Source organism: Serinus canaria, chromosome 14 (assembly GCF_022539315.1).
Source record: "Serinus canaria isolate serCan28SL12 chromosome 14, serCan2020, whole genome shotgun sequence".
Taxonomy (NCBI): Eukaryota; Metazoa; Chordata; class Aves; order Passeriformes; family Fringillidae; genus Serinus; species Serinus canaria.
The window spans coordinates 9,159,572-9,184,478 of record NC_066328.1 but is presented as its reverse complement, the minus strand read 5'-3'; the positions used below and the strand labels follow the sequence as shown (position 1 = coordinate 9,184,478).

General features: G+C 40.7%; 2 protein-coding genes across 5 annotated transcripts in view; one reads left to right on the top strand and one right to left on the bottom strand.

Annotated features, from left to right (window-relative positions):
• Positions 1 to 9,366, bottom strand: part of LOC103817671 (transmembrane protein 180-like) — a 19,852-nt gene extending 10,486 nt beyond the window's left edge. For 3 of the 4 annotated variants that reach the window (XR_007778864.1, XM_030229893.2, XM_030229890.2), the window contains exons 1-5: positions 9,008 to 9,366; positions 5,541 to 5,715; positions 4,706 to 4,749; positions 3,087 to 3,777; positions 245 to 399 (exon numbers count right to left, since the gene is read on the bottom strand). Coding sequence is in view for 3 of the 4 variants with exons in the window: in XM_030229893.2 (XP_030085753.2) it covers positions 245 to 399; positions 3,087 to 3,777; positions 4,706 to 4,749; positions 5,541 to 5,715; positions 9,008 to 9,366 (1,424 nt within the window). In the remaining variant the exon portion in view is untranslated. The remainder of the gene's footprint in view (positions 1 to 244; positions 400 to 3,086; positions 3,778 to 4,705; positions 4,750 to 5,540; positions 5,716 to 9,007) is intronic. The other variant, XM_018915935.2, reaches the window with a different exon arrangement.
• On the top strand, positions 9,288 to 24,907 carry CDR2 (cerebellar degeneration related protein 2). The gene is made up of 5 exons (XM_009091871.4): positions 9,288 to 9,494; positions 14,645 to 14,757; positions 19,256 to 19,404; positions 19,567 to 19,731; positions 20,816 to 24,907. Exons 1-5 carry the CDS (start codon positions 9,416 to 9,418, stop codon positions 21,681 to 21,683), a joined length of 1,374 nt encoding a protein of 457 aa, XP_009090119.3. The 5' UTR covers positions 9,288 to 9,415; the 3' UTR covers positions 21,684 to 24,907.

Genomic DNA, 24,907 nt, shown 5'->3' with positions numbered 1-24,907 from the left:
GGCTGCAAGCCATAATTGCTGTTTGCATTTAAGGCTTTTTTTATTTCAAGCGGAAAATAAAAGCTGAAACAAAATAAAATTTAAAAAAAAAAAGCTGTAACTGGAGTTTCAACTTTTCTAGTAAGTGAAACAGAATGAAAACCATGAAAGCAGAGGCAGAATCTTCATGGTAAATAAAAGCAAGTGTCTGCTCTGTTAGAAGGATTTCAGCTGTGTCTATGAACAGGGGAGTGGATTGACTTACATGTTTGTTGTGACATAAAATGCCAGCAGATAATAGTGTTCTTGCCCTAGAAGACACATGACAGCAGCAGCTACTCCTTCATAGTAAAAGGAAAATAAGATGATTCTGTAATAACCAAACTTCTTCAAGAAAGCATGACTAAGAAGAACAAGGCACTGAAAAGAAAATATATACACATATAAGATGAAAAGGTACAGTATAGTGTCTCAGCATTAGCAGAGCTATAAAACACAGACCTGACATAATTAATACCTTCTAAAGAAAAGAAAAAGCAAACAATGACCCTAAGAAGATAGGGTCTTTGACAATGACCCTAAGAAGATGTATTTTCAGAAATTGCTTTTTCATTAATATTACTATTTTCATTGGCATTTATAGAAATCAAGCATGATTTTTAATCAGGCAAAGCAAGCTCACCAGGACAGCTTTAATTAAGCAAGTTGGAGGCTTTACTAGCAAGGAGAGAAAGGCAGAGGCCAGTGCTTGTGCATGGCTGAGTTAATTTTGCCAATCTTGGCAAGGAGCAGATTCCGAGAATCTAGTGACTGGCTAACTCATGAAAATTATAGTAAGTGCTGATTATAGTATGAACAAAATTTAAGTTCTACGTTGTTTCTCACTTTTCAGTTTGAATAGGACATTCTGTAATGAATTATGTGCTTTTTATTATATGGGCCTTTGTCACCATCTACGTGTTCATGGTCCTCATCTCTGTCACAAATATACAAAAAAGATCTGTGGATCTCTATAAAAATCCACATTTTCTCCTTCTGTGTTACAGAGATGAACTCTGTCATATTCAGATGAAGAACAGGAAAGAATTTTCCTTGTACAATTGTTCCCACACTGAACTGCTTTAACATAACAAATAAAACCAGGATGCTACGGTCAGACAAAGATTATCATGGCAAATGCTATTGTTATAAAAAGCTCAAGATTTCTACTTGAACAGCTGGGGGAGGTAAAACAAATCTGGAAAGGTGGTATAAGAAAAATATCTTGTTATATGAAATTTAAAACATACTCCTCCCCCAGCTGTTGTCAGGTATTTTGCTGAAAAGTGCCTCCACTAGAAATATTAAGGGATCATGTAATGCCTGCTATTGTAAACACCATGTTCCTGTCTCCCTGTAATTGCAAAATAACCCTGTCTCAGGAAGTACTTATGACTTAGAAAATTCCTCACTACTTGCAAGTCTTTAAGACTGTGTGTTTGTAAGGAAAACACTAACAATGATGCAAATTCAAAGTTGTTTGTCTGTATTACAGCAACATTTTCCTTGTGGGCAGGTTGTGTTCCTCACATCCACTACTAGAAGGAACCTAAGTCAGAAGCTGAATTCTCGTAGAGGCCACTGAAGCAGAGTTCATAAAAAGGAGCTTTATGTTACAAGGGTCGGGTGTTTTTCCAGTAAGTGAAGTTCAGGACATTGCCATCAGAGAATTCTCTTATTGTATCTTGAGCTCAAAGGGACAAAACCTGAGAAAAATAAGGTCACAGCAAACCCTCCACGGTTCAGTGACCTTCTAGAAAAAGAGTCTCTGGGGAGCAGAGAGGGACGCATTTTCTGAAAGATTATTCTTTTCACACTGTCACACTGATTTTATCAATAAAAGTGATTGCTATATATTAAGTGTAAAATTATTTAAGCTTTCCTAACTTCTGTAGCTACTGATTTGTCTCCAAAGTTCATTACCTAACTGCCTGAGGTACAGGGGAAAACCCCAAAACTATTAAACCTGTGATAAGGACAAAAGTTGAATTTATAGATAGTTAGGAGTTATGGAACAGAAGGTATGTTCAGGATCTGTATGTTTTATATGCAAAAGCCCAAATGGGAACTGAAATTGAGCTGTGAATTCCGGCTGCATTTTCATTTATCTTCTTATACATATTACTTATCAAAACCCATTACAATTTAATGAATATAACAGCCTGATTTTAAAAAATTCTCAACACCATCAGCACCTATGATGAGTGTCAGAATACTCATATTTTGAGTATTCTAACTTTCAGCATCCAACAGGTAAGCACAGAGAAAGTTTTTAAGGATCTAGAGAAGAAGTTAGAAGGCAATGAACAGAGGAATTTTTAATTTGCTGCTGAGACGTATGGTCAAATTCTGTGGGATATACTTTTGCTGCTTGTTTTCACACACTACTCTTTTGGGTTCTCTTTCTCTTTTCAGTTCATTATTCCTCCCCTCATCCCTGACTGGGCTCTTAAAAGGATATCTCTTCCCTATAAATACTGCTGACCAAGAGAACAATCAACAAAATAAATGGGAATGTACTATTCTCCAAAAGCAGCTATTTAGAGTTTTGTTTGGTTTCCATGACTGAGACACCACATATTTTAACAATGCTTTTCATAGTTTATAACTTTTTTCTGGTATTTTGAGCATTTTATTTCAGAAACTTCCTGAAGAAGAGCTTAGTCTTTCATTTTTAATACACAGTATTGGAAAACAAACAAAACAAAATAAAATTCAGAATTCTGAATAATTTGCTTTAGAAATGTTTCATCTTGGCCATGTTTTTCATTCCTTTATGCTTAGGTATTATAAATGCTGGAGGATACAAAACATTCATTCCTTGCCTACTCAAGTCTCACATTGTTTTAAACACATGTTCCACCAGCCTGTCTGCTCTCTCTACCTCTTACCCTTGATCAGCCTGCACTGAGGTACCTTCTTCTTCTAGAGCACTAGTGAGTGAGATTTAGTACTCATTTTGGTAAATGCCTTATGCCAAATACAGCATTTTTTGAAATGTTAAATGGATACTGTGAACTACTAAAACACCAGGTTTTCCTATTCAGAAATAAAGTATGACTACCTACCTGAGGACAAATAAAACCTGCTCCATACATGATACTTCTTACTGAGGAAGAAAGGACATCCTTAGGAATAAGATTATCCACAAAGATCATCATAAAATTGTTGTAGAAGGCTAGGTGGAAGACTTGGAAGAAGTTCATTGTTACAAAACATAGAAAATTCTTCTCTGTCATGATCTGTTTGGTCAATGACACTACTGAGGCCAAGGAGAAAGCTCCATCACCGTTTTCCAGATTAGCATCCTCCATACAAATTTCCCTCTGCTCATACTGACTAGTGCTGTATTTACCCGTACAACACATACAAGCTGTCGCTAGCGCTGCGATCAAAACAGTGAAAACCTGGAAATACCCAAAGTTTTCCATATTATCAGATACGAGCCCACAGAAGAGAACGCTGGTGGAGCCCAGCAGCGTTGCCACCTGGTTGTACTTGATGAGCCGGAGCCTGCTGTGGTGCCTGCTGGAGCTCTCGGCGAAGAGCGCGCACTGCGCCAGCAGCACGAAGGTCAGCAGCCCGTCGAAGGCACACAGCGCGACGATGAGGTGCAGGCTGCTCAGCCAGTCGCCCTCCCTGTAGTGCCTCCAGGGGAACCAGGGCAGCAGGAAGGCCAGGCCATACAAAGGGGCTCCGTACAGAATGGAGAACTGGCGCCGCGCGCAGCACTTCAGCCGGGAGTTGTCTTGAATGTACCTGAGAAAAATGCGTATTTGATTACTGGCTTTTCAAAAATATTAAAATGAATATTGGATGTGTTGGGTTAGAAAGTAATGTGTATTAATTCTTGTCACCCTCATTTTTTAAGATTTTCTAAGCCTTCTGATATTTACATTCTTGTAGCAAATTTTCTCACACACTTTCTGTAAATAACTTATTGTTTTCCATTCTTTTACGGAGGAGGAGAAATTTGATGGACTGTTGGTTTGTCCAGCATCACTGGAGAGGTGGCACTGTCACCCTCCAACCCACTGTCACTTTTGGAAAACTGTAAATGTTGGAGTCAAAAAATAAACTTCCCTTTTTCTTCACCTTGAGAGCAGCGGTGTGTGCACTCATGTTGTTTTGTGTCCTATAGTGACATATTCTCTTAAGTAGTGTGCTAAATATAGTTTTAGTTTATAACAAAATGTTAAAATAGAAACTATGCTATGTAGGATACTTTTTTCTAAAAGAAAGGGCTCACACTGAGATAATGGTCACAGGACACCTCAATTTTTCAGAGAAAAAGAATTTATTGCTCCATTATCAGGAAAAATGAACTTCTTCCCACCTTGCTCGGGCAGGATGACACCATTAGGATTATGAGGAAGAAGCTGACACTGACCAGACAAAATCCTGTATTTGAATGGAATTCATGCATAATGTATGAGATGTATGAATATGCAACACGTTATTGCTTTTAAGGGTCAATCCTCTGTTAATGTGGGTCCTTTTTCAGGCTTATGCTGCCCAGAAAAAGGTACCCGGACGCCCGTAACTCTTTGTTTCTATTGTCTCATATTGTCCAAATCCAAATTGTCCAAATTATTACTACTCTAATTGTATGACTATTTTTATAAACATTTTATTACTATTAAACTTTTAAAATTTTAAAAACAAGTGATTGGCGTTTTTCACGTACCCAAAAAGGGGATCGTTGATGGCGTTCCAGATCATAAACACAACCTGCCACAAACAAGGGGATTTGTCACTACTGTCATTCTTCTACAGAGATTATGCAAATGCAGCATATTAATTTAAAAGAAACCTCTATTCAGACAATACATACACAGAAAAGCCACTCAGAGTAGAACAGGTCTTAGAGTCTTAGTACAGCTACTCAGATCTTAGTAACAGCTACTTAGAGTCAAAACAGACTCTAAAACAAATTCTTATGGGTATTCATAGGTTTAGAGAAATTTTGAAAAAATAAATTGATTAAGTAGGTAGGTGACCAACTACATGTGAAATAAACTGTCTCTAAGACTCCACTCTTTCAAAACCTTATATATCTGGGCATTCATCCTGCAAAGCTCAGATATTCTCACAGTAAGTTAATTCACAACATGAGCTGGCCCATTACTTTCAGGAGACCATTTACAATGTGAGTTACTCACATGGATAATGACTTGCAGGATAAATGCAGTATTTAAGTACTTAAACTGTTCATAGGAAAGCACTAATGTCAAACTTATCTATGGAGCTGAGGTGCAAAATCAGTTTAGAAAATTACTTCAAGCTATCAAATGTAAAAATCTTTTCAGCAATTAAGTCTGGAGATTTTTACTCTACAGACTGTAAATGATGTGCTTTATCTGTAAGTTCCATTGCTTATGGATTAAGTAAAGTCAAAGATAATTTACTGTTAATTAATTGCAATTATTCCAAGATTAATCTGTCATTAAAAGGATCACTTCGTTATAATAACTCTGACGCATAGCACAACATGGTTATCAAAATATTCCATTGTACAGTACCTGTGCTACATGAAATCCTGTTTCTGAAATTTTGTATCGGTTTAGGAAAAGCTTAACGTAGTAGAAATTAAAAATGCTGTTCATCATTCCAGCACCTAAGGTAGTCATAGAATATGCCAGTGCATTAACATGAATTCCCCATAGAGTCTTCATCTTCCAAGAGTACAGCTCTCTTCTTCCTCAAGTTACAAAAGAGAATTACAACAATTAGTAGAATAATTTTCCAAATTAAATAACATGGGGGATTTGCTTGTTTCAGAGGGTGCAGAAATATACTATTGGAGGAAAATGTTCCCATTCTTCCTTTTTTTTTAAATCAGAAACACATTTTACTGAGTGATAAGACACTGAGCCCAAAATAATAAGTTATTAGATGACATTTCTAAGTATAATCAGTACTTCAAAGTCAATGGAAAAAGTAGACAAAAATTTGAAAGAAACCCTTCCTAACCGATGTATAGACTCCACTTAAAACCTGCTATTGCAAACACTCATCTTGGTGTAGAGTTCAAAGTAATTGAATACATTTTAGATCTTTCTTGCTAGCTATATATTCTTAAAATTATGGACTGTGTTGGAATGAAGTGACTCAACTCCTTATGTATTCCAATGCTATGAATGTCAAATGCAGCATGCACGTAGGTGAATATTTCTTTCAAAACAAACACCAAGTTTTGCCCTTCTATTTTAAAATACTAATTGTTAAGAAGTCATGGAAGCAATATTTTCACCTAATAAACCATAAAAAATTAAAACAAAACACTTTTAAATTAAAATTTTCATGCTATGGAAGAGTGCCTGTAAATAAAACCTAACAAGTAGCACACACACCATTTTATGTATGCTGAAATAGCACAGATTCAGCCCAAGAATACAGATTTCTTTAATTTACCACTCAGATATTCAGCCAACAAATTTTTAAGATGCTGATCTTTTCCATCAATTTTCTTAGCATGTTTGCTGTAAACTATGACAGGGAACCTCTACCTTTTAAAGCTGTTTAACAGCTACCTAAAAGTAGCCCTTGACCATACTTGATTCTAAAAGCCAAATACATAATTACTCTCAGGTATCTGTTTTTTAACTGAGGCTTTATTCATTTTTACATCTGTTAAAGGAAGCTGTCTGCTATTAATTTTGATACCTCAAGTTGAAATTTCAGCCATACTATGCAGAGCTTTCCAACCTGCTTTATGCCAATAGTTCACACTTTGCTCCTCTGCATATCAACTATTTTACCGTAAATGCAATTTTCACATATCCATCAAAGCACCTACTTTGAATATCTGCTTGATCAGCAGCCCTAGAAGCAGCTCCCTGAACTCCTCATAAAAATAACCATGGAAGAAACAGGAAATGAAAGCCAAGGCTCTTTCCAGCCTTCCTGTGGTTTACAAGGCGGCTGAAGAGAGGCTGCTGTGCAGGAAGGGAGGAACTTCCGAATCACCGGGCAAGGACCACACAAAAGCCACAGACCAGGTAGGGACTGGGGAAGATGGAACAGGCAGTTTTTCCATCCCCCCACCATGGGAAATGAACTATTGAAGAGCAAATAAAGTGTGGATGCATATATAAGATGCTGTGATATAAAACATGATGCAAACAGTAGGTAATTTCATTTTATAGCTAAGAAAAAAGTCAAGGTGACAAACAACTGGAACCCTAGGATTCATTTCATTAAAGCCAATTTATTTCTGAGATTATGACTGATTTTTTAAAAATATTTGAGAATGACCATAATATATATCTTCAAACTTATTTTTCTACACCTCTTAAGACAATATCATTTTCAAGGAATAAAATTTTGCATTTCTGCAGCAAGTTTGGTTTTGAAATCTTTTACCGAGAAACCTAAAATGAAGGAAAAAGTTACTGAAATGTTTATTTTTAAAAATAAGTGTAATATTACTATGAAAGTCATTACGATGAGTATGTTATTGGCAAGTGCCACATTTGCTCTTTCAAACCTTCACAAATATACTTAATGAAATTATTTATATGGTGGATATTAGGGCTTTTGGAAAGGTAGACATTTCACCTTTTATTTCTACCTGGGGCACCCCGCAGAGGTTTTCAAAATAGAGAATTGAGAAACTTTACTTTCCTTTAAATTCCACAAACACCAAGAATAAAAGTGCTTCACACTAACATCACCAGCAGTCATTTCTAAATTGTTTGACTCGATTCCTTCTGACACAAATAAAAAATGGTCCCCTAAGAAAATCTGAAAGATATTTGAAATTTCTTCAACAAAAATCTTCTAACAATGCACAAACTGGTCTCTAGTACTATGACTAATAGTAATATGCAGGATCTGACACAACTCTACCCTAATTGGTACATCTAGTCATGCACCGTGTTTATGAAATAGGTTCAATTAGAAGTTGAGGTACCACACTTCCTTCCCCAGATGTTCCCTTTAATAGCACTACAATGAAATCATGCATGAGCATCCCCTCCCTCTTCTTAATAGTCAGCCTTTATATTGAGCAGGTTAAAGCACTGGTGCACATTTTGTGACTCACAGAAGGCAAATCGGATTCAGAAATTTCTAGTGGTTACAACTGTGTTAATACTCAGAGGCCGAAAGAACAGGCTGTTGGGCCAGTGAGATGTACCGTGACATTACCTGCGTTTCTCCCACAGCAGGATGGCAACTGCTAAAAGAAATTAGAGCAAAAGTCTAAAGAAGAAAAGTGGATTCCGAGATAATAGCAAACGTTGCCTGAGGCGCACTAGCTGACATCCTGCTCTGCCGTTCTGGGTCCCAAACCGCTGTGCAATGCTCACAGCCCGTCATGACAGACTGGTTGGACACACGGATCTTCCTCATCCTTCTGACGTGACTGCACCACATTAAGACGGAAACCAGAATAAACGTGCTGCTAGTCCCGAGGGGTAGCACTGAGGGGAGACGCTCGGGGGTGCTCACAGAGGCAGCCGGGCTGCGGCACCGGCCGGTGCCCGCTCCTCTGAGCCCGCGCTGCGAGGCCGCGCTCCGGCCAGGCGCGGGGGTCGGGGCGCTCGCAGGAAGGGCTCGTCTGTTAAGAATGGGGACGTTACGCTCGTTTTTCTCAGCAGGTCCCTGGACAGTAAACACGGCTCTCTCCGCTTTGTGCGGCAAAGAGGCTAGAGGGAGCGGCTCCAGCGAGGTGCTGCGGTGGAGCCAGCCCTTGGCGGACTGCAGGCTCCCCGTTCCGCCCTCCCCTCCCGCACTCCGGCGGAGAGGCGGCCCGCACCTGGACGCCACGCTGTGGGCCCCTCCTCACGGGCTCTTCCCTCAGCGTTCCCAACGCGGGGCAACAACGAGCCCCGGCTTTCCCTATGCTAAGTTGCACTGTCCCGACCCGGCCTGTGACAGCTCTGCTCCGCCACAAGCCGCAGCCGATATCCCTCAGCAGCTGCGCACCGCCATCAACGCCCCGAACCGCCGGCGACCACCGCCCCTTCCAGAGGCACCGACCCACCTCTTCTGACGGGAGGCTGCGCACCGCGGGGCGCGGTTGTCTCGGGCCCGCCCTCTCTTCTCTCTCATTGGCCGCTTGATATGAATTCGCCTTATGATTGGTGTACCCTCCTTTCGATCTGTGCGGCGGGCGGCTCTCCATTGGCTGCTTGCCGGCGAGGCGAGGCGAGGGTGCTGTGTTTGAATCGCGGGAGGCGGGGGGCGGGCGGTGGCAGCAGCTGCCACGTTGCCGCCGGCGCAGCCCGGCCAGAAGGGGGAGAGGTTCGGCAAAGTCCGGAACCGCTCGGCAATGGCCGGAGGCGGCTGCTGAGGCGGGGAGCGGCTGCCGGCTCGCTCTGCCCCGTTCGGCGCAAGGGGCATCGTTGGGTGGGCGCCGCCGGCTCAGCCGTCCGTGAGGGGAAGGGGCGCGATGCTGGCCGACAGCCTGGTGGAGGAGTTCGAAATCCGCGAGGATGAGCCCTGGTACGACCAGCAGGACCTGCAGCAAGGTGAGCCGGGGCGGCGGCGGGGGGCGTGTGAAGAGAGGGTGTGTAGCGAACTGGGTGTGAGGGAAGGGGCTACGTTGAGCGGGGCGGGTCAGGCAAAGGGCTGCGGGGGATCGCCGGGCGCGGGGTGTGTGGAGGGCAGGGGCTGCGGCGAGGAGGGCGGCGTGGGAGGGAAGGGGCCGCGGCGGGCGGCGGTGCGGGGCGCCGGGCGGGGCAGCGGGAAGGGCGCTCCGGGGCCGGGGGTGGTGGGGTGGCGGAGGGCGCGTCGGTCGTGCCGGGCTCGGAGCGTCGGAGCCCGAGATCCCCGCACGGCCGCGCTTCCCGCCGACGCGGAATCGCTGTCACCGGTAACGACTGCGGCCGTCTTTGTCTGAGGGAAGGAGGTGCGGCAGCCGAGCTGAATGGTGCCGGGGTCCCTCTCCGCCCGGAGGGAGGGAAGCGGCTCTCCGAAAAGTTGCACCTTGCACGGAACGTGGAGATGCCTTGTTGGGGGCTGGCGCTGGAAGCACCGGGGTCGGATGCGCTATTGCGCCCTGTTGAGCTCTTTGTAAGGGCTTCCAGTCGATGAAGTTGTAGTCGTAGCAATGCTCGATTACTTGCAGGTCCCTTATTAGAAACTCTTTAGGTTTTCTTTTTAAAATATCAAATAACGCCGCTACCCCTCAGATACATACACGTATAGTTTCTGTATGTAATTCCATCAGTAGGTCTTAAAACACTACATGCAAGAGGTAAATGCTGTTCATTTCACAAATGAGAAAGTAGACGTAGGAATACAAGTATAATTGCACTAAAAATCTTTAGCAGGCATGATACGGAAAGAACTTGCAATTTCCTTAAGAGCTTAGTTGCATTTATGACTGGTATTTTCTTAAGTTACTTAGTTCTACTTTTTGTTCTTAATGCCGAATTGGTTTTGAAGGGCAAGTTCAAAGCTGTGGCTTCCTGAAAACCTGCTCCAGTCTTACACGTTTTGCTTTTATATTGAAATACATTAATTCTTGGGATTGGTGGGTGCTGCTGTACTGTAAACCATAAAGAAAGCTAAGCACTATTCCCACTGAGATCAGGTATCTGACCACAGAAACTCTTTTTGAGACAGGCCAGATCTCTCTAATTGTGTGCTATAAAAAATAGCTGACTGAAAGCTGTATTTAGGTACTCTTCACCCAAAATTGATGTTTTCCTGGCTCTAGGATACAAACAAATTAGTTGAAATAAGATCCTGAAACTACAGTATGCTGTCACAGGGAAGAGAGTGAAAAGTTTGAAGACATGATTCAGTAATGTTTTTACTATGTCAGTGTTTATGGAGTTGAAGACCTACAAAGAGACTGCACAATGTATAACAACTGACTTCTTGCCTTCTTGATGTTTCTCTACTTTCATCTTTTAATTAAAATGAATGAAATAATCACCAGTTGACTCTGCTGTCAGCTTTTAAGAAACAGTATTCAATTCTAGAGGTTTAGTGCATTTTGGGGGTTTGGTTAACGTACCCCCAAACACGTGGACACAATCTTTCTGGGGATTCTCTCTTTTTCCTAAATGGAAGGCAAAAATAGCCTTGCCAAAAGGAAAAGGAGGAAAATAAAGTGATAGGCAAGTTGAAATGTAAAGAAGAAGTTCCTTACAGGAATGTTTTTTAAATGTTGTGCTGTCCTTTATTTCTGGACTCTGAAGGATCCACTCCTCCTGCTGCTAAAGCTAAGACACATGGATGTGTGTAAACAGGGTAGTAAGGGCTTATCAAGGTCTCGTGAAACTCCTCACAACCCAAACAATCAGTGCATGTTTAAAAACCGATGAGTATGGTTATGAGAACCTAGGCTGTAAAACGTTAGAAAGCACCTTGAAACAAGCTTGAAGTCCTTGTCAGTCCGTCTTTGAGACTTAAAATTAGGGTAGGGGTTTTGGAAAACCTTGACAGTCTTCCTATATACCGAAGATTTTTGCCTTGACAATGGAGATGGGTTTTTCTGACATGCTGCTGCTCATGCATAAAGTACTCATGGAATTCATGTAAGGGTTGGGAACAGACATCCTTCTGCAATGTTTTGCTGAAGTATGCTGACCTTTAAAAAAGAATTTTTTTATATGGACTGCTCTTTTTCATCTTGCTGTTACTCACTTTTAGAGAACAGAGGGTACTCCGAATACAGAACAGGAATAGGAAACTAGGTAGAAAAAAAGTCTTTTTACAATTAAGTAAACTTACACTAGGCTTACTTTTACATCTTGCACAATTAGTGCCTGTTGCTGTTTTAAGGAATAGGCTAATTTTAGATTGAAAAGTCTCTTAATAATTTTGTTAGGCGAGTTATGAAAAAGTAGAAGAGAAGGATTTTGGTACTGTTTTTATCTTTTTTTCAATGATGGTATTGCAGTCAGAAGGGTTTGTGAAACACTGGTAAGTGAGGGCTGTTCAACATCACAGAAGACATCCTTGAAGTCTTGTTTTGGAGATTTCTGATGGAGCTGTTAAACACCAGTACAACTAATCAGATTCAGTAAAACAAGGATCTTTAGATCTGCACATACGCATTTTGCATTATTAAAAACCTCTCTGCTTCCATCTTTATGGTGAAAAGGAAAAATGTCTGTCAGAATTTAGCTTTGCTTTACATAAATTTACAACAGAAAATGCAGTTTTGCTTCTAGTGTTCTACCATAACTCTCTTCAGAGAATTGTAAATTAATACTTTCCATTTTGTAGCTGGAAAACATACATGACACATCTCTCTTGTAAAATTTGCTCTTTATAGGGCTTCCAGGTACTTGACAATGTAGAAAAATGGATGCAAAAAAAATCTGAATTTTAGAAGAGATGAAATTATTTCAGTACTTGCTTCCTCTAGAGTTAAGGTTTTATTGTATGTTCCTGAGTGCTCCCACTGTACTTTCCCCCTCAGAAACAAATGCCCTTAATTATGAAAGTGTTTCTCCCATAGTAACCCATTTGTGCTTCTGCCAGTCTAACAAACAGAATGAGTGTGAACTATGATATGAATTCCATTATTCACCTTGTATTCCAAGTACTGTGTGCTATGTGCTGTTTGATTAGTAGGTGAGAGGGCATTTAAGAATGAAGCTATAAACTCCTAAATGTACTTAAACATGAAAACAAACTTTCACTTTGGGAAGAGAAATGGTAGTAATTCCATTATGCATTATGCCTTTAACATAATCCTAAATCCTCTCTAAAGCTCTTTCTTCTACTCTATTAAAATGAAAGAATAGACTATTTAGTCTTTGCTTTGAATGATGCTAGTATTGTTTTAAAGATGGTGGCTCCTAGTAAAGATCTGTGCAGTACAAGAACTTGGGAAGCAGGACTCCATTTTCTATAGGATAATGAATTCACTGAATTTGAAGACTACAGTATTCTGTAACAAGATAGAACAAACAGCTTGGTGTTTGACTGGGAGTTATTCTGTCCATGGGTAAACAATGTGCAATCTGTTTACCAAATGGGAAAAATTTAAGCAGGATGCCTTAGGGTTTCTTTATCCAAATACTTTAAATCCTGCTTTGTAATGAGTAATGCTACAGTGAAAAAGTGATGTGAGGATAAACTCCTAAGTACAGACCAATATGCCTTGTGCCTTCTAATTGTACATCTTTTGAAACTGAAGAACTCCCATGCAGTGGGATTTCTTTTAAATAATTTTATGGCATTTAAGCTAAGAATCTGACCTTAAGGTAGGAAACAATGCATTGTGCCTGTAAAGAATGTGTAAAGAATAGCACAGCTGTTGTTTTGGCAGAATTGGACTTCTACAGCTTCATAGACAAATGTTTGTACTGACTTGTCCTTGTAAGTCTGAATTTGGTCTTTGGCATATGTGTGGAGATGGAGCAATCATTTTGGACAGGCTTCCAAACTGAAGGTTAGCACAAAACAATCCTGGAGCAGTATTGTATGTGTTACAGTTCCTAGCTGATAAGATAACTGTGAGGGAGGCAGGAAAGAGGTAGCATAACATGTTAAAAAAGGGCATTGCAATCAAATGAAAATGGAATTAATGTGTTTGCTTCTCTGGCTGTAACTACTGATGATGCAATACATGTCTCCTGTTTATTCTTTTAAGGCTTCTTGATGTGACTCAAAGTTTTTCTTGACTTTTCTTCTCTTTCTGATTAATGATACAAGTTCTGTGTGAGAACTAACTAGATGATTATTGCAGGCATGCATGCAGGTCATGGGTCATGTGATAGGAAGGAGGTGGAAAATAAGATATTTCTAGAAATCTGTTGGATCCTTGACATGTAGTTCCCTCCACAGAGTAACTACAGATTTAGCATTAATACCAAGATTTATTACTTTGTCACATTATGTTAGCTTTTAAATTACACTTGTCTTTCAACATAATAATACAGAATATTTAGCATTTCTGATGCTGTTGAACAAAATCAAACTTCCCTCTAGAACAGATCTGAGTGTTCAGATGACTTACTTCTTAATTTGCAACAGCTACAGTCACTGCACCCTGGAGGTGATTGAAGATGACTGAAGTGAAATTGAGATTAAATGCCTGAGAACAAATGACATTTAAAGTGATGTTTTGAAGCACATGAAACAGTTCTTGTCACCTGAGTTTATGAGCTTGAAAAGCAGAATAGCTGCAAGTCTCCATCAGTTTTATGTCTTTTGATATTATTGTTTCACCATGAAAAGCATCTGAAACCTTCGTTTAGTACTGTGATCCTGAGTGACCTGAGCTCTGGTAGAGGGGTAATGGGGAGGAACAGTCAAGTCAATAAAGAGTTCATCAGCTTTGGCCTGGGTCTAGACTCATGAGCATTTAGAGGGTCTGCTGTGCTTATTCCTCTGAGTGCTGTGAAGAGGGTGAAGCCTAAGAGACCTTGGGCACAGTGTGGGAGGGGAGCCTGGCTGGGTGTGTCTGAAGGGCCACGGAGGAACTGAGGAAGCTTCACGACATAAAAGTGTCCCTGTGTGTCAGGGCTGACTTAGACTTGCATTAGTGATGTTCTGCTTAGCTATAAGCTAACTTCCACGTCGGGTACTGGAGATAACTGGAAGCAGCTGTAACAGCAATAAGAAAATACCTCAAGTATTTGATAGCAGGCTTTAAAATTAGATTACATCCTTGTTTCTATCACTTACATGCAAACATGATTTCTTTGTTTAGATCTTCACCTTGCTGCTGAGCTCGGGAAGACACTACTGGACCGTAACACTGAACTAGAAGAATCCTTACAGCAAATGTATGCAACAAATCAAGAGCAATTGCAGGAGATAGAGGTAAAATATCTAAAGGATCCTTGTGTGAAAGCATCTAGACCTGCAACATACAGTGTATAAGTTAAGATCTGAATTTCTTGAGATCTAATTGAAAATACTGAACAGTCTTTCACCACTTCTGCTATTTAGAGAATTTGAGAACTAGTATAGGTGGCTCATACTTAGAAGTGTTTCTGTGATTACCAAAAGCTTTGTGCCACTAAATGATGGATTTGGTTGGTTTAATGACAAATGACTGGTATGTTTTGGTTTTGTACAGAGAAGATAGATACTTTATTTTTATTGCTAAACTTTTCTGATCTTGCCAGTTAAAGTAACATTAAATTATATGATGATAAAGACATTAATAATTTAAAACATTACATGAGAATTAATGATTGCAGCATTAAATGCTGATAAGTGCAGAAGTGAGATTTAGGTAAAATCTGAAGATACGTACTTCCAGTAAACTGATCTGTGATAAAAGGAGCTAAAGTCTATTTCAATGTAAAAGAAACCCTGCAATGACAAAAAAAAAACCCCACAACAAACAACAACCAAAAAGAAAAAAAACAGGAAAAAAAATCCCATTTAAGTAGCATCTAAATATAGGATGTAGTAGATATATTGTTCCATATTTTCCAGGGAAAAAACCCAAAAAACATAACCATCCTTTCAAACCCAGTCATCTTTAGGTAACTGTGGAAAAACCTGGCAGTTTTTTGGCAATTTCTCTTTTTTTAATATCGCCTGTGTTTTTGCAGACCTAGCATTTGTCAGCATAATGAGATTTTTTTTCAACTATTAGAGGGCAATGCATGGTCTCTAATAATTAAATTATTAAATATTCAGGACTTTGCTGACTGACAACATATTGAAAATGTAGTCAGCATTTCCATTTGGTTCTGGTGTGAATCACAGGGAGCAGGCTTTGACTGGTATGTACCAGATTTTTACAAAATCTGAGTTCCTTTGTTCTAGCAGTACTGCAGTTAGAGATGTGCATTTTGTACAGCTGCAATTTCAGACTGAAAATGCTCACTATTGTAATGGCAACAGGTAACTGAAAGAATTCTAATCCTAATAATTACAGAATTATAGGTGTCTTAAAGTAGTCAACACCAATGCAGCATTTTTAGTAAGTGATGAAGAATTTCTGATTTGTGGGTGTGTATTTAGAAGTTACTTTAGTTTTGTACCTCAGCTGTTGGCTCTGTCTTCTGTTATGTGCTAACTGTAATCTTTGTTATCCTGTTCATTCTGATATACAGTGGTTGGAATGGCTGATATTTATATCACTGCCACTGCATTAGAAGATGTATTTACTTCTGCAGAGACTGAAAATACCTCATTGCCATGAATGGTTTTTATAAAAAGATCAATTCTTAAGGTGTAGAGAGGACAAACACTTCTAAGGTGCTATACAAATACTGTACACAAGGTACTTGTATGAACAACCATATTTAGGAAAGTGTTTAGCAGAGTTACAACATGCCTTTTGAAATAATTCACCAGAACTTTGTGATAGGCAACTAACCTGGCTGATGGAGTGTAGCTACTTAATAAGCAGCTGCATCTTAACACTGTCTAGAAGTGTGGAAAATGCATGATTGCTTGGCTACACCGATTTACAGAAACAGTGCAGTGCTGTTAAGAATGCAATATCCTATTGGTTTAAGCCAGTTTACTTGCTTAAGCTGTTCTGGTGGTTCAGTGTTTGTAGAGGACATAAGAGAGCTGCAGCTCCAGGAAGTGTCACCCAAGTCCTTCCAGCAGTGATCTATAGCTGGTGTGATGCAAGGTCAAGTACACGCGCGGTCAAACTCAGACACGACAGATTAATTTTTTTCTCTCAATGTCTTGCTCTACCAAGACTTTGGCAATGCTACTTTTTGAAGGCTTTGTCTGATACCTCTTCAATCTCTTTCCTCCTCTCCCTCAAGGAGAGTAGATGTGTGTTGGATTGTCCTATTAGCTCCCTCCAAGAGGAGGAGAGGGAGAGCGGGAAAACAGTTTTTGTGATTCTTCTGATGTCTAAGTAGTGTCTGCACCTTTTCTTTGCCCAGCTTGTTGAGCCAAAGGCTGTGTTTGTATCTGTTGTAGTAACATGCTGTCTTCCCAGTCCTATCTCCTCTTTCCCCAGTGCCATTTTAAAGTGTAATAGCAGCACAAAGAAATTTGTCTTGCACCTGGATTTTCTGTCAGGAAAGGGAAAACGAACCCCTTGTTCAAATACCCAGAGAGACCCTCCAATCGAGGAACTGAATATGTTAGCTTACTGGCACAAGGAATTGTTACAGGAATTCACTGAAACATGGGAATAAAACCTGCAATGTATAAAGTAATGTATAAAAATATGTAAGCTATAAAGCAGTTCAGTCTATTATTTTCATACCAGCATTTCTGGCCCTTGTGGGATCACAGGATACCATGTTGCACAGGATACACGTGCAAATGGCATATTCAGTCTCTATGCCTGATTTTTCCCAATTTTCAATTGCTTGTCTCTGTAACCTACATGTGATCATTCAGCTACTCCACTGAATTTCTGTACTGGCTTTTTTAGTGCAGTATATCCATGTAAATCTTTGGGACTGCTACCCATAAGATCCAAATTAATAGGGAAAGAAAGTCTAGAGCTGGCTGAGAAATCATTCTGAAATAGAGCATTGCCTTGTCTGTACTGGAAGAGAAGGGTCAAAGGCTGTGGTATGCTTAAGATTACATCTCCTATATTAAATTCTACACATTAAGCATTTTACAGCTTTGGATCATTATATCTGACCTTTGTGCTGAAACGTGTGCCGCTAACTAATCACTGTAGATGTAATAAAGGCTGCATGGAAACAGCAACTTTATTTCTGCCTGAATCTGTTCTCAGCACTCAGACGTTGGAAATCCTAACACTCTCCAGTTTTCATGTGCTAGAATGCAAGGTGCTGCTTCATGTTAGGTGCTCCATTGTAGGGGACATAGATTAAACATGAACTTCTAAATATTTATTACATATCTTTGGTGGTCTGGTTATACCAGGCCAACTGGACACCAGCCCTGAAGATACTGGAGATGGAAGGTGGAGGAAGTGGTGCTTCACCCCTTCCATTCACCTCAAAGGTCTGCAAAAGCCCATTGTAATAAGTCCCAACATCTCAGGCACCAAAGCCTTGGCTCCTGTGCTTCACCACACTTGTATTGCAGAAGAAAGTCTGAGGATCTCCAGCTCCTTCCTTCAGCTATAACCAATAGGGAAAGTTAATCTGAAATGGGTCACATTGAGATTCTACTGCTAATCTATGTTCTATTTTTGTGTAAATCCTCTGTCATGTGTGCACAGGCTACAAAAGGATCTAGCCAACAGCTATCATGTTGATCTTCTAGAAGTCTGTATGGAGCAGTTACTAGTCCTAGATTAACTTATTATCTGTTCTTAAATTGCCTAAAATGTAAACCCAGCAATCTTTTAATGAGGTAAAAGGTTAAGTAGAATATTAAAAGTTTTGAGTATGTCACAAGCCTATGTAAAGAGAAGTAATTCTGCCTAGGAGTTTGCTGGATGTTCCTGCTTGAAGCTTAGTTTTAAGAAAGTAACATGTAGCAATACAGAATATATTGTAAAACACAAATTCTATATAAGAACAAAATATTTCAGATTTCAGGGGTTAGACTCAAACAAAAAAGAACTGTCTCATGTAAATGCTCATGTCCTGAGTGGGAGACTATAAGGCACTTTTTTAAACAGCTTTAGGTAATTGTGAACTACTTTGACTAAATTCCAAGCTTTCTGACGTTATTCAGGAAACGAAACTGTGTGTGTAGTTGATTGTAAAACCCAAAAAGATTAAATTGAGAATACTTAATGTGAGATTTAATTTTTTAAAAAAGGCCAGGAGACTTTTGTTTGGTGATTACAGTAACTCGAATAGTTCCCTGTGAGTAATTAAAAATTTGAATTCAATAACTTATACTTCCTGACACATACTAGTCACATACTGTCTTAAGAGCGACCACAACCTAAATTCTGCCATGCTGAACCTATTGCTGCTTCAGACTGGAATAACTTGGGTCAGCTGAAAATATGTTAATTATGGATGGTGCTACCCAATATTTCAGTTTTAATGTTGAGAAAATTGTTGGGTCAACACAGATAAGAAATTTCTTTTGGAGCAGAGTGCAACCTTTTGAACCCAGGGGACAGGTAAGGGCTGTGTTGGAGCCTGAAGGCTCTATCAGTGCTGACTGCAGCACAGCCCCATGCAGAAGGCTTGGGTACAGATAAAGACAGCTGGCACCATCCAGCACAGCTCCTCCAGGTAAGGGCAGCTTCATCAGCCTGGGGTGACCTCCATAACAAAGGCAAGCTGCCTAGTTACTGATAGTGTCTCTTCAGCTTACCAAAGCAAACACAGGAATTTACATCTGGAAAACCCAGGAGTTTCTCTCTGAATGTGAGCAGAAATGCAGGTAGGGGCTGTAGCTGGTGTTTCAAGAGTAAACCAGTAACAGCAGGACTGTCTTGCAGTACCTCACAAAGCAAGTGGAGCTCTTGCGGCAGATGAATGACCAGCATGCAAAAGTCTATGAACAGCTGGACGTGACAGCAAGAGAACTGGAAGACACTAATCAAAAACTGGTTGCAGAGAGTAGAGCTTCACAACAAAAGATAATAAGGTAACAGATTTTTAGAGATTTACTCCCTCCAGCTGTTAGTATCAATAAGAGCAGTCCAGGTGTATTTGTGTAGTTACTGGGTGTCTGTATCTGCCTAGTGATATTCTACAATACTGGCAAATTGAAAGGTTAGTTTTATTTAAAGGTCTTTTCACCTTTTAGCTTGACAGAGACTATTGAAAGTCTACAAACACACATAGATGACCTGCAGCGACAAGTGGAAGAACTGAAGAAGCCTGGACGAGGCCGGATGAGCCAGGAGAGATCTGAGCAGCCAAGATCAATGCACAGTTTCTCATGCTTGAAGGAGCTCTATGACCTCCGCCAGTAAGATTTTTTTACCTCACATAGTAAAGAACACTGAAACTATTTTAAGCAAGCTGGAAAAAAAATTACCTGATGTTCACAACTAGCAAAGTATCGCTGCTGTATGATACTGTCATTACTTCTGGCCTGCTTCTAGACCACACCAGTATTGGTGCTCCACTTTGTCCCCAGAGCCAGCCATGTCAAATGGTAGCCTAGAAAGCTTACAACAATTTGTACTCCAGTGTTTTCAGTCAGATAAAAAAAGCAAACACACAGATAATCTGAAAAACAAACTCACTAAAAGCAAAATATTTCCTGTAACTTACTCTTTCCTTGGATGTCCATGGATATTTCCTTAGCTTTTTCAAGCTGAAGCTGGGGAAAAGGACACCTAAACTGGGAAAATGGTACCTGGGCTGCTGGGCTGCCTTTTAAATGTAGAGCCATTTGACCCAGCTGAACTGCATTAATGGAGCCATCAGGACAATCACCTGGTAAAAGCTCAGACTCACTGCCAGCCTAGAGGGCAATTTTATAAAGAAAGCATCTGCACAGATAGAACAGGCTCTTATGTCTACATGGAGGTACTCTAGAATAAATCATAAATCCAAACATAAGTTATTTCTTGACAATTCAGAAGATAACTGAATCCTTCAAGCTGCCAAAGGCTTGTGAAAATACCAGCCTCCAGCATTGCTTTGTCAGTTATGAAGTTTGTTTTTACATCAGTGATGACAAAAGTTACAAGAGTGGAGTGCTGTAGAAAAGATTAGTGTTAGAAAGTACCGCAGGGAGGCAATGTGTATTTAAACTTTAAATTATAATTTAACTTACATTATTTCAATCAGCTTGTCTGTAATATGAAACTGTTAACAAGCTGCCATTCTCCCTAAACTGTGAGCTTGGTTCCATGGCATGAAGGTCCTTACAAACTCTGTTCTGATTACTGAATTGACTGACTGGTCAGTGCAATGACCCTGTTAGTGCTCTGAAGTGTGTTAACACACAGTTTAAATATGTCATTAGTTACCCAGGACAGGAAAACTTCAGGTGTGGTCAGTTGTACTTCCTATCTTTGATAATCCTTATTTTGTTTCTGCAGGTATTTCGTTTATGATCACGTCTTTGCAGAAAAGATTACTTCGATGGATAGTCAGCTAAGTCCTCTAGAAGAAGAAAATGAGAAGTTAAAGAAGGCAGTGACAGTTCTGCAAGCCCAGCTGAATGTGGAGAAAGAGAAGAGGGTAACCATGGAAGAGGAATACAGTCTCATGGTGAAAGAGAACTGTGACCTGGAGCGGAGGCTGGCCGATACAGACTTGTATCGGGCTCGCGCGGAGGAGCTGGAAGCAGAAGTAGCTGAAATGCGCCAGATACTTCAGTCTGAAAACACACTCCATAATGCAGAGAAACTGGTGCCAGAATCCTTCTTCATTTCATTCAAGGAATCTCTAGACAGGGAGCTTGGTCAGAGCCTGGCAGATGATGGACTTCTGACAGTATCGGAGCTTGAGAAGAAGGCGCTAAAACGGAGCAGCAGCGAAAGCCTCCTGAGCAGCTCTGCCGGTGCAGACATTCTCAGGGGCCATGAAGAAACGTGCATTAGGAGAGCTGAAGCTGTGAAGCAGCGAGGGATCTCTGTACTCAATGAAGTTGATGCTCAGTACAATGCTCTGAAAGTGAAGTATGAGGAACTTTTGAAGAAGTGTCAAATGGATGAAGATTCTTTGAAACACAAGGCTGTACAAACACTGAAGCAGTATTCCAAAGACCTAAATGTGGGGAACACCCAGTATGATCTTTCAGCTAGCAATCAAGAATTCACAGTTGCTGAACTAAGTGACTCTTCCACAAATGCTCCCCCTGAATATAAAGCACTATTCAAGGAGATTTTTAGCTGTATCAGAAAAACAAAAGAAGAAATAGATGAACACAGAGCAAAGTACAAGACTCTCTCCTCTCAGCCATAACCTTATCTGTTAGTCAAGAAAACACTTCATATGAATGTCAGAAGACCCCTTAAACTGATGTGTTTCTTAAGCACTTAAAATGAATGTTTTGGATAGGCTGGTAGCCCTGTAGTTAACAAGCTAGTTAGTTATCAGCTAGATTCCCCGATCCTGTGTAGCAGTAGATTTAATGTTTAGCACTGTCACACAAACCAGTGGTTGTAAAGCAAACAAACATCATAGCTTTATGCTACACTACTACTTCATATTACACTTCATCTCTGGCCAGAGCAGTGACTGGCACTTGTTTCCTTAGTCCACTTCAGAAGTAACAGAGCTAAGAACTCTGAATCTCTCACAAGAACCGGACTAAAGCTCTCCTTTGGTTCACAGGGATGATCTAGCCCTGTGACTACACTGATGGAGAAAATGAACAAAAGCAAAGCCCTGACCAGTCCCAGGGGCAGCATCTCCTCAGCTCCAGGAAGGGAGCAGTCCAGCTGATCTTGCTTTGGCAGGGTGGTAGAAAGCTGTGCTTGCTTTAAGCTAATACCACGTTTTCACAATCACTAAGCTCTCCCACAGATTAGTATAAATGTCTTTCTACTAAGAAAGGATTTGATGTAAAGTTTGTGTGGCTTTTTAGATAACGGTTTCCTTTGTAGGGCACTTTGTCTTAAGGCAAGATACTGTGAATTGACTCTATGTGTTACTTGGGACCTACGGTTCTCTGGTGGAATGTCTGCAAAGTACATTTTTATGTGTATTTGGTGAGTTAGAGAGTTGTTATTTAGCTATTTAACTTTAGAAGTAGCATTGACATAGTGGAGTAGCTTTTAATGTTGCATACCACAAACTCTTAAGTGCTTGAGGAGACAGGCCAGGTAAAACCTTACATTGTTTTGTCTCTTGCTTCCAGTGTTGGCCTCTCTTGACCTATTCTATGCTGCCTGGGGGCTGGGAGGATGGACATAACACTGCCAGCACACATCCTACTGAAAATGGGACCATACTCTTGTTCTCCCTCTCCTTTTCCATTCCCTCATAGTAATTGATACAATACTTAATTTCTGAAAAATAATGAACGTGGAGAAGGTTGTTCTTTGGAACACATTGAAATTAGGAGGGAGGAAGAAAAGCACAGTAAAAGGTGCCATCCTTCTCCTTGTAAAGGGTCTCATAGCTTAATGTGGCCAGCAGTTCTTGGGAAGCAGCTTCCTGCTGACCTGCTGCAAGGTACCAAACCCTTGACCGAGAATGTTGACAGTTTCTCAGCTTTAGTCCAGCTGCTGCAGCTGCAGCTCTGCTGCCTTACACTGTTCTCTGTTCTGCTCGTCCTTCAGGTGCAGTATTAACACTTCATGTTGTGGGAGTTTTTCTAAAACTTGTATTGCAGTCTGAAAATTATTTAAAAATGGGAATCTGAATCTTCTGAATATTTTTCTAAGCAAATAAATAATCCAGTCAAGCTGCATGTGTAAGTAGTAATTACATCCATCTGTGCCAATCAGGAAACTGGACTTGGTGCAGCTGGCACCTGCATTATCTAGTCTTGCCATCTTTCCTACAGAGCTCAGATGGAGTTCCCACAAAATTTGTATTTTAAAAAAGTTATGCTACGTGGAAAAGAACAGGCCTGTCTAGGACAGAAATCCAGATGGAAGTAAGTAGTTTTTCCTCGTTCTTGTGGTTTTTGCCAGTGCTGTTCAAAAAAAAAGACAAGGGTGGGGAAAGCAGAAAAGCTGCTCTGCCATGAGGTTTCTTCCTGTCACTGTGTCCCTGCCACCTGCACCCGTCTCACTCCAATTCAGAGACTGGAAAGCAGAACCCTGAGAAAGACACAAAGTGGTTCACTACCAGTGTTCCTTACCACTCTAGGGACAGGGGCAAACCACACCTACTGGGCAGAAGACAGGTAAAAGCAGTTCCAGATTTTTAGGTAAATAGGTGATCTTCAGTGATTTATTGCTTTTGTCTAATTTAGAGCACTGCAATAGCAACACTTTCTATGCTTTAAAAATACCAAAAATATTTCCTCAGAACTTCTCGATTCTTCTGTACTGTACTCCCCCCTTGGCTACCTGTGCCATTGCTGAGCTCTGGGTGTCCTGCAGCACTTACCTGTGCAGGCTGTGGAATAAATCCCTCCAGGCTGGACTCTTCTTAGAGCTTCTCCTGGAGCGTGGCTTTCCCAGAGAGCTTTCCAGCCACAGCCACTGGGTCACTGCCAGCCAGGGCTGCCTGAACATAAAACACATCCCAGTTTTATTGATGCAGTTAATAAACTACACTAACCTATTAAATAAGGTAAGTTTTAGCCGTTCAAAAATAGCCATTTTCCACCAAAATGTGAAATGCCATAAGTATGGGGACAATATTCTTAGCCAATCTTATCTGGATTAACTACCTTAATCTTCTTACTTTGGTCAACAACTCAACTCAGCCTTTTCTGAGCATAAGTAGATGAAATCAATAGAATCCCCTTTAGCTTCTCATGTGATGGAAGCTGCAGCAGAGAACAGGAGCAGCAGTGACTGTGCTGTGCAGAGCCCACAGCAGATACTCCTGCTGGTACTGCAGGTAAGGCCAGTTCAGGATGAGCCACCAGGGCTGGGTCCCTGTCCCTGCTACTGGGCTCCCCAGGGAGCTCAGGGACTGCACTGCACTTTGCTCTCTGCCTCTATCCTTCCTCACCAAGCCTTCAGGATGTAAAAGGAGAAGGTGCAGCTTCTCTTCTTCTTGGACAAATACAAGGCGGGGTAGAATTGACCTTTGAGATAAAATTTTATTTAAAAGTTACACAAAATAGAGGTTTTACATGGTTGCCGTGTGGTAACTACAGCTGGATGCCTTCCAGAGGGTGCCCTCGGTTACTTACCTTGTTCTGTCACATACAGTAATGCACAAGGTCCCTCAAACCAACCCCACACCAGTAGAAGAAATCCAGTAGATGTTCCCCATGTCTCAGATGCAGGTACTTCTCCAAATAACTCATTTCACAGACAACAGGTGAGAACAATGCTTATGTAGTACAGAGTTCACAGACAGTGATTTTGTTCCCCCCTCCCAGGCCTGACATTCCCATGAACACGACTACCTGCTCTCTATGAAGAGGGCTGCAAGGGCTAATGCTCACACTAAAGTATGAGCATCCAGGGATTTAACAAAAACTGGGATGTTTGTAAACAAATTTAATTTATTGGCATTACTTACAAAATAAAGTTTTAGACCATGATTTTCCATCA

Bases quoted from the DNA above. Each gene is read 5' to 3' on its own strand.
- CDR2 (XM_009091871.4), top strand. From the start codon at position 9,416: ATGCTGGCCGACAGCCTGGTGGAGGAGTTCGAAATCCGCGAGGATGAG. The intron at 9,495-14,644 runs GTGAGCCGGGGC...TTCTTTGTTTAG, and splicing joins CCAGCAGGACCTGCAGCAAG to ATCTTCACCTTGCTGCTGAG. The intron at 19,732-20,815 runs GTAAGATTTTTT...TTGTTTCTGCAG, and splicing joins GAGCTCTATGACCTCCGCCA to GTATTTCGTTTATGATCACG.